Here is a 9,789-nt window from a genome sequence, read left to right as displayed (position 1 = left end):
GACCTAAATCTCAACCCACCCTAAAGTGCCTCAGATATATAGCGCTTCAGCATTTGTCATGTCTCTTTTGCGTTCCTTGTCCTCTTCTCCTCATACCACCACCTCCCCCCAATTTATGTACAATCGTAAACTTAAGTAGTGTACCATATCAATTGTAAACAAGTTCCACATAGTATAAGTTAAGACTGGGCACCAGAATAGCCCAATATTAGCCCTAAGAAACATGTAATAGGTGCTGGATAGACACCATGAGGCTATTTTGTATCTTGGTCAGTTCTGTACCGTTTTCTACCAAATAAGTGTTGATTACCAGCTATTTGATGTCGATTTTAGGGCCTGAAGAGACGAGAGGCATCTGCCATCATATTTTTGAGATATCTGTCATGCTAAGTTTCATGATTCATCAGGAGGGTGTACTCTATCTTTGTGAGTTCTCCATCATCATCCTTAATTAAAGGCTCGTTTAAAACCTATTCTAGTGTAGTTTGAAGGTCCCGAAGAGACGAGAGGTTCGCGTGTCCGCGTTCTGGAGATATGTTCTATTTTCTGTTTTGGGGAGCAAGTACCCTAGGTCGGTCAAATTTCCATCGTTTCTTATGATCTAGGGCTCGTTTAAAACGTATTTCAGTGTCGTTTGAAGGTCCTGAAGAGACGAGAGGTTTGCGTGTCCGCGTTCTGGAGATATGTTCTATTTTCTGTTTTGGGGAGCAAGTACCCTAGGTCGGTCAAATTTCCATCGTTTCTTATGATCTAGGGCTCGTGTAAAACGTATTCCAGTGTCGTTTAAAGGTCCCGAAGAGACGAGAGGTTCGCATGTCTGCGTTCTGGAGATATGTCCCATTTTCTGTTTTGGGAGCAAGTACCCTAGGTCAGTCAAATTTCCATCGTTTCTTATGATCTAGGGCTCGTTTAAAACGTATTCTAGTGTCGTTTGAAGGTCCCAAAGAGACCAGAGGTTCGCATGTCCGCGTTCTGGAGATATGTCCCATTTTCTGTTTTGGGAGCAAGTACCCTAGGTCAGTCAAATCTCCATCGTTTCTTATGATCTAGGGCTCATTTAAAACGTATTCTGGTGTCGTTTGAAGGTCCCGAAGAGACGAGAGGTTTGCGTATCCGCGTTCTGGAGATATGTCGCATTTTCTCTTTTGGGGGGAGTTGAGCTGTATCTCAGTCAGCTTTCCACCATTTTTCTTCACTGAAAGCTCGTTTACATTGTATTCTGGTCGTATTTGAAGGAGCTGAAGAGATGACATCCATACGTGCTCCTATTTCCATGCTATCTCACATCCTTCCCTATTTTTTTGCCAATTTTTATTTATTTTCATAATCATTTGGTTTCTATTATAGTTCTATGCTCGAAATATACATTACACTGTGTATCTATCAGGTAGACAGCATATAATTTACCCAGATTTATAGTCACATCACTTTGAGAATTATGTGCCGGCTTGAGCCGGCTTTGGGTCAGCTAAAAGCCGAGCCGAGCCACTTAAGGAAATTTAGCTGGCTTACATAAGCCGGCTCTCGGCTAGCCGAGCTGCGGCAACACTATATTGGCATAGACTGGTGTGTACGTCATCAATGATTCAAACACTCGAATCGGTCATAGATACATATTCTGTTTAAACTTTAGTGCATCTCAAGACATTATTCAATTGATTGACTACAAAAACATAATAATTAAGTAAACTGTCTACGAGAGCCTTGTAGCACTGATAGCCACTGTAGTGCATCGCAGCAGCTACAGACCCAATGATAGATGTGGCGGCACCTCTGTCAGCCCTATTGCAAAATGCGGCAGACCGACAGTCTACAGACAACAATCAGCACGATGATGAAATCTGCCAAGCTATTGATGACTACGACAGGTACAATTGGCTACTGATCTAACTGGCGATCTACCGGCTAAAACTTTTTTTCCTGATGATGATTCATCAAAACGAAGAAGCCATGTGTCCGTGTCGTCTGAAAGGCACTCCCAATGATCGACATCAATCAGGAGGACGGTGGGAAGGACCAAAAGCGTAGTTGGTGGAGGGGGAGCTGTGGAATGGGCATGTTGTTAAGTTTAAAGGAAATGCGAAGGTCGGCTGTCGTTGGTCGTTGGCTTCATTGAGAGGGAGTGGGCGAATGTGGGTGTGTGAGGGCATATGCTGGGATAACCAGCTGGGTAAATAATCCTTAGCTACCGTCGGTTCAAAATAGAAAAGACTACGAGCGTACTTTATGTTCTTTCCAACAAGCGAACCGATGTAAGCACGGCCAATTGTGAAGGACCAGTCGAGTATTGATATATCAATATTGGCACTCGAACCGACCTGCTATGCCTCCGCTCAGCAACTCCAGCTATCAAAATGGATGTTCAGAGAGGGGCAAACTCGACGATGTGTAGATTGCTACTGTTTTCTGGTTTCACTTATGTACAACAGTCCTAACTCTCCCCCCGTATCACACATGTGATGTGCTGGCAATCACCGGCACTCCATATATGGTAATTATACGACTTAGGGCAATGTGCCATTGCCCTAAGTTGGCTCGAGAGCGTGCTACCGCACGTTCTCGAGCACCTAACCTACCCTAACCTCCTAACCTAACCACTAACCACTAACCACCTAACCTTCTAACCAAGAACACGCTACTGTGCGGGGAAAAAAATATCCCCAACCCTAACCATTAATAAACCCTAACCGCTAACCTCCTAACCTCCTAACCTTCTAACCAAGAATGTGCTACTGTGTGGGGAAAAAAATATCCTCAACCCTAACCATTAATAAACCCTAAGCGCTAACCTCCTAACCTCCTAAGCATGCTACTGCGTGAAGAGAAAAACCCTAACCTCCTAACCTAACCAGTTAGGTAATTATTCTATTCATAAAAAGATGTGGAGGGTTCAGAGTCAAACCCCAAGCCTTTCATAAGCAACACTAAGACAGTGACAACAACCACTACGCCAAACCAGCATATATGTCCATGGTTTGTTGTGGAATATATCCCCCCACAAGAGGCCTAATTTTGTCATAATTTCCCTTTATGGAAATGTGAGATGGGGGGATAATTGGGCTGGCTCTTATGTACTAATATTTGACACTGTGCAAACAAATCTGCCATGACTGCTACTGTGACTCATGGGCAAGTTACGAGTGTGATGATCCTGTCACACTTTATCATCACCACCGATCCTGGTCACACTAATGTTTCTGTGTGATTACTCAAAGAATATTGTGTCTACGTTTCTAAAAATTTACTGGTGTGCTGGCTACTACCTTCTATAGTCAAAATCAAAATTTCTCGATTTTAGAGAAAGAATTGCAGGTGAGGTGAATATTTTTCGAAGAGGTGCCCAATTTTGGCCAAACCTGGGAACCTGGTCACACGCGGCAATGCCACCAAATTTTTGCGCTGACTCAATTCTGACACAATCTACTCTGTTCCACGACATCACCACACACAATGAACAAGTCAGGTATGTAAATTACTTCATCTACTTTGTTATTAACTAATTACTTCATCTATAGCGCCGTTTTGGACTCTTTGAAGGGCTTTGTGGTGTTTTAACCTGTGAACTTTGTCGCAGTTGTGGTGTGGGCTCTGCAGACAGTGCTGCTCAGTGCATCTGTGCTGGTACCTGTCATTCAAGATGGCACACATTGTCAGGTTGGTCTAGTGGGAGATGGAGGAGGACTCTCTTCTCCCTCCTCAGAGAACACATGGATGATTGGCTCTAGTTGGAATCTGAGGTGTTGCAGGGGCTGCGATGGTCCAGCATGAGGACTTGTAATCGAGGGCATCGGTGTTGTCGTTGGTGAGGGTGCCTGTGCTCGGTGCGGGGGAGTCTTGTTTTTGGAATGCTCTAGGGGAGTGGCATGCTCCCAGAGCCAGTGACGTCTAGGATGCCATGCAGGAGTAGATGGCGATTTTTCTTGGTTGGCATGCATGGGTGAGAGGTTTCTTTTGGTATTCTTTTTCACTGGTCACGGATGTGGATGTGGTTGTTGTTTCAATTGTGGTTGTGGTTGTAGCTGGGGTTGTTCAGGTGTGGATACAGTATCATTGTGTGTCTTGGCCTTCTGAGGTGTTGGTGCTGGTCCAGCCTGTGGAGTTGGGTTGTTGGGTGATAGCATCGAGAAATCAAAGTACTCCTGGTCTGAAGAATCAGAGTTGGTGGATGGTCGCTTGTCCTTTGCATGACTATGACGGCTCCCTTTTCTCTTCGGTGTTTCTCCCTCCTTTGATTGCTGATTACACTCACTCCTCTCCTGTAGGCGTGTAGATTTTGCAGCTCTCTTGGCCTTTGCCTTCTGTGGCAGCTTCTTCTTCTTCAACTTTTCCATCTCCTCCATTGCAAATTTCCCAAGCCCAGCCATCTCACAATGCCATTGTACCAACTGTTTCTCCACCTCCACCTCCGCCTTCTTCTTCTCAGCAGCATGCTGTTTGTCTAGCACACATTCCTGCTTCTCCTGCTCCAAGGCTTTCTTGTTGTGGTTAGCAATGTCCTTCTCCTGTGTTTTGTCATGCTCTTTGATAAGTTTAAATGTAGCTTGCATCTCTGCCTTCCAGTCAGAACATGCCAGCTTTTCAAGACTCTCTGTCGACGTCATGTGGCGTGCATCAGACGATTTGTGCTGGTCCTTCCCTTTCTTCTTGGCCTTTGCATATGCCCATTGACACAGGTGGCCATTCTCATCATCCCATCAACCGCATCTGTGCATAATCGGCCTGGATTTGTTGGTCTGCATGGTGGAGGAGGTCAAAGAGTGTTGAATTTTGCAGACATAGAGCTTGTTGCGATGCTGTGTGATGGAGGGGTGATGGGATGGCAAGCCAGAAATGAGCCCAAATTGCGAGGTTGGAATCAGGTGTAGTTGTAGGGATGGGGTTGGTGTTATTGTCGTCAGATGTTGGTAATATGAGCTCAATGGGCACAAGGTCAGGGATAATTGCTGATAGTGGCTGAGCTGACTTTGTTGTTGTATTCAACAAAGGTTCGAAAACAATTGGATCAAGGGCATCTCAATCTGTTGGCCAAATACCAGTCCGTTTAAAAGCTGCCTTGATTGTCGAAGGCTGGAAAGCCTTAACACGAGCCTGTGAATAATGACTGATAAGATTGGATTTGGTTATTGGGACGTGACCACAGGCTGCTTTGTTGACCTCGCTTTTCCAGCACGATGAAAGGGGGCCAAAAATGCCAACATCGCAAGGTTGCAGGACATGAGTTGTATGTGAAGGAAGACAAATGATGATGATTTTATGTTTCTCTGCAAATTGGCAAAAGGAGTATGTGCAGTGTGAGTTATGACCATCCAGAATCAACAACCGATAGCCATCCTTGTTCTTCATACATGCAGCACTTGCAGGCTCAAAGTCCTTCTCCAACCACATGGTCCCCAGTTCTTGATCAGTCCAACCATTGGGTGAGCACGACACACTGTAATTGGGTGATTAGACAAAGTCATCTGATCTTCAAGTTCTGTACTCACCTTGCATGACAAGGGTTATCATGCCCCCATTCGAGATTGATTCTTGCACCCTTAAAGATGAACGAAGGAGGCAGAGCAGTTCCGTCAGCGCTGACTGTTTCAATAACAGTGACAAGCTTGTGATTACCATCTTTGAGACTGTAGACCTCCTTCTAGTCATGGTCAATAATTGCTGCTACTCACTTTCCAACCCCAAGCTGAATACCTTTTTCGTCCATGTTGTATATGTCAGACTCATCAATATTATACTCCTTGACAACCTCTTCGAAAATGTCAAAGAATTTGTTGATTGTGGCAGGGTTGACATTATTTGCATGGCACTTCTCGAGGCTTTGGGTATATCGTGTTTTGAGATTGGGATGGTGATCCATGAACCTTTTGGGCCATGACTTGCCAATGGAACACCCTGCGATGGCCTCAGCATGGTCGCCAAGAGTTGATGGGGAGATAGGAACACCGTGTCGGCCTTGGACCTTGATCCAGTCAACAAGGATACACTCCTCTGCTTTTGTAAGCTTCTGCTGATGTTTGTGCGCATCATTCCGAGCAGGAACACCATTATAGCAGGCAGTAAGAGTAGATGTGGGGATGTCAAAATCCTTTGCTGCCTGTCGGAGTGATAATTGGTGTCTACCATCAGGTAGAATTGGACTCTCGTTGACTGCCTGCAGTGCAAGTGTTATCCGTTGCTCAACACTGAGATTGGAAAGATCAGGAACAGTGTAAGTGTAGGACATTGCATGCAAGAGGGGTTCTGAGCACTGCTGATTGGCAACTGATTGGTACTGACGACACACTTGACCAGAGTTTTATAAAGCTGCAACAATGCTCATTTAAGTAAGAAAATAGAGTGGAGCAACTCCAAGAAAGAGAAGTGTAATGGAATAGAAGAGTGACATTTGGGGATAATGGGAGCAGATGTGCTCTGATTTGGTGCTAGACATGTGTTTTAAATTCACTGAAGTGGAGCAGTTGTGTCCGAAAGGTGGGTCATATACCTAGGATACAATGGCCATACCTTGAACAATAATACCTGAGTGTTGCCTCTCCTCGCCTGTAGCTGGTGAAGAAAATATTCATTCGACAAGTCAAAGGACCAAAAAATGTTCATTATAAAAGATACATGTGTAAGAGACTCAAAAAAATCGCTAAAAATATGTGGTTAGGCTCAGAGACACAATTAACATGGAATTAAAATACCCCATCCATTTTTGCGCCCATACCATTTGCAATGTGCCTCTCAGCCAACTCAACATTATGATCTCTGAACTAAGTACTAAGAGTGACGCCACTTAACAAATAGGTGGTAGCAGCATGAGAAGAGATCTTCAATCCCGGAATGGCACTATTAATAGCAGATTAGATGTCTAGCATTGTGCTGCTACAGCTGTTTCCATCCAAATGGATTTTGTGCAGACTTAAATCAATCTGGTTCTTCACCGGAGGTCGTCCAAATTAAGAAATTCCCATGATGTCAATCAAATTCCCCACAGATGAACAGATTTCTTCACAAGGTACTATTGTACAAATGTCAAACTGTCTTTATTAATGAGAGATTACCTTACACTAAAGCTTAGAGGAAAAAAATTGAATGAAATCGCTTATTCCCTTGCTCTAGAGTGGTTGTGACCAGCTTCCCAGGTTGACCTGGTTCCTGATTACATAAAGTACAAGAAAAAAGGTCAGCCAGGCCTCCCAGGTTCGACTCATAAAGCACCGCCTACACACCCAATCGTGTGGGATATTTCCTGGTGATGTATTGATGGTTACCTTCCAGATGTGGATGGCATATCCCAGGATATCAAGGTGATGAGTCAGGGATACTGAATTCCAGTGTCCCAGGATATTGAGTATGTACCAGAAGCGAAAACGAAAATCTGGCATACATAACATAACGTCAGATGCCAGTCCGTTATCTAGCTGGAGCGCTGGCTGCATTTTGTAATTAAATGAGCTTTTTGATAGCAGGGCAACAATTACAAACAATACAATATTTTTTGTTTGTTATCCGAAAACTTGTAATATGTGATCTTGCCTTTCTCGGTGTCACAGGCTAGAACATTGAACATTTTTTCTTTTTCACAAGTCCTTCTGTACTCAGGTAAATGGCAGTATATGTACTTATCTACGAAAAAAACATTTACATGGGTACTATATACAAACTATGTAGAAGTGGGAAGGAAGGAGCAAGGACCACCTCTCCCCTTCAACAACGTGGCCATTCATCAATCGTGGTGATGGGCCCTTGTGGCAATTCATGTCGTAGCCATTTATTGATGGTGGTTGTGGGCGGTTGTAGCCATCCGTCAATCCTGGTGGTGGTTGTCAATGGTGGTGATGGGCCCTCGTGGCTGTTTGTCGATTCTGGTGGTGGACCCTGTAGACGTTTGTGGGTGCTCATTGTCATCTGTCGATGGTGGTGGTGGGCCCTCGTGGCCGTCCATGGGCACTTGTCGATGGTCCTGATGGTCAATCGTCAGAGGTCGTGGCGGGCCGTCATCACTGTTTGTCGATGGTGGTGCTGGGCACCTGTGGACATTGCTGGGCGGTCATCGCCATTCCTCAAACATGGTGGTGGGTCTTTGTGACCAATCGTCGATGGTCGTGGTGGGCGCTTGTTGCAGAAGAGAGTGTCCTGTGTGACATGTTGACAGACCAGCAATCTGAATAAATACAAATAAATACCATAATTATAAAAATCTTGAATTTGAAAGTGGCCGGAATCGGTTCGGCAGCGAAAAGCCAGAAACGAAAATCCAGAGCAATATTTCGCAAGAAGATATTTTCGTTTTCGCTTCTGGTCTATACCACAGGATATCCCAGGACATACACAACCTCCAACTATCCTCGTCTGCTATCCTCTGGATATCTGCCTCAGAATATCCTCAACTGGTGTTCATGAATATCCTCTGGATGCCTCGAGAGGTAATCTCAGGATATCATACTACTTATTATAAGGATACCATCTGCTTGAAATTCAGGATATTGGATGGAACAAATTGTATTTCCGTAGTCATAAACAATTGGATGATTATATAAAATGGTATATATCTGGTGCATGTTACACGAGAAACTAGGAAGGATTAGGGAATATGGTATAATAGGAAAAGCAGCATGTTCCCACAAATATTCTGCTGTGCATCCATAGCTTAGCGTCGTCATCCACTGTTGTTGTGGTCGTCTGTCGCCGCCATGTCTCATTGTTGTCTGTCCATCCATCTCCATCATTGTCGTCTTGTGGCCGTTGTCGTGATCATTGTGTTGTGTTGTCAGCACCAAATGTGGCAAGGACGAGGTGGTGACGTGGCAGTGGTTGGCAGGTGCTGTGGTGGCCACTGGGTGGGTTGTGGCTATTAGCAAGGAGAAAGAGGTGGGTTGTGAAATTTGAGCTCACCTGCACTACTGTTGCGTCATTGCCGTCTGGACGACGTGGCAGATCGGAGGGGACCATTGACGGTATTGGCGGATTGTTGCAGTTGTGATTGCTGTGTACCAAGGAGAATGTGGGTAGTTGACAATGAAAGTGGGTGGTGGCAGCCGTAGCAGCAGCAGGGGGGTCATCGTGGAGGACATGGCCAAGATGTGGCATGTTGTTGCTGAGCCTCCAGCGCATGACGTGGCAGTCAATGTGAGAGTCTAAATGTTGTTCAGCCCATTGTGGACACTCATGGTGCAAGATGGCGGTCACATGCATGTAGGGTGGTGACAGTGATGAGGATGGTGACAGTGATGAGGATGGTGGTGGTGAGGAGAGTGTTTGCACGGTGTTTGTTTAGGAGGTGAACTATTAGATGTTGGAGTTTCAACGGACTTAGACAAATTGAGTGGCTTGTGAGGTTGATTTCTATGGGACGACATCTACAGGGTATCTCAGAGCAGCATATCCTGGAATCATCCCATTCATATCCTGTAAATATGCATTGTATGTCGCCAAGATATTTCAGGGTGGTCAGCAGTACTTTACTGTGCCCTACCTATTCCTGTCGGACTCTGGTCATTCCAGCGGAATCCGGTGGAATGGGACTGGAATCCACTCCACCATAAATAGCAGTACTTTACCCTCCCCCACATGCTCTGATCAGCACTGATCAGAGTTTCTACAATCAGAATGGATCAGCACTGAGCTAGAGGTCAGGTGACTTAATCTGCATTGATGCAACTCCTCAATACTCAGAATTTCTTACAGAATTCACACCTAGTCAAGTCATACATCTCAATAGATCAATTTTACTACATACAGTGCATATCAAAGGGGACAAGGAAGAGGGGATGGACAAGGGGGTAGGGACAAGGAAATGGGGAGGGA

General features: G+C 44.9%; 2 protein-coding genes across 2 annotated transcripts; both read right to left on the bottom strand.

Moving 5' to 3' along the window:
- Positions 1–3,971: 3,971 nt before the first annotated feature.
- On the bottom strand, positions 3,972–4,601 carry LACBIDRAFT_329914 (uncharacterized protein; the record flags this gene model as incomplete). The annotated part of the gene is made up of 2 exons (XM_001884071.1): positions 3,972–4,144; positions 4,250–4,601. 2 exons carry the CDS (start codon positions 4,599–4,601, stop codon positions 3,972–3,974), a joined length of 525 nt encoding a protein of 174 aa, XP_001884106.1.
- Positions 4,602–8,032: 3,431 nt separating this feature from the next.
- On the bottom strand, positions 8,033–9,177 carry LACBIDRAFT_329912 (uncharacterized protein; the record flags this gene model as incomplete). The annotated part of the gene is made up of 4 exons (XM_001884070.1): positions 8,033–8,118; positions 8,140–8,146; positions 8,169–8,285; positions 8,878–9,177. 4 exons carry the CDS (start codon positions 9,175–9,177, stop codon positions 8,033–8,035), a joined length of 510 nt encoding a protein of 169 aa, XP_001884105.1.
- Positions 9,178–9,789: the final 612 nt, after the last annotated feature.

Source organism: Laccaria bicolor, genomic scaffold (genome assembly GCF_000143565.1).
Source record: "Laccaria bicolor S238N-H82 LACBIscaffold_24 genomic scaffold, whole genome shotgun sequence".
In the NCBI taxonomy this organism is placed as follows: Eukaryota; Fungi; Basidiomycota; class Agaricomycetes; order Agaricales; family Hydnangiaceae; genus Laccaria; species Laccaria bicolor.
This window is presented reverse-complemented; position numbering and strand designations above follow the sequence as displayed.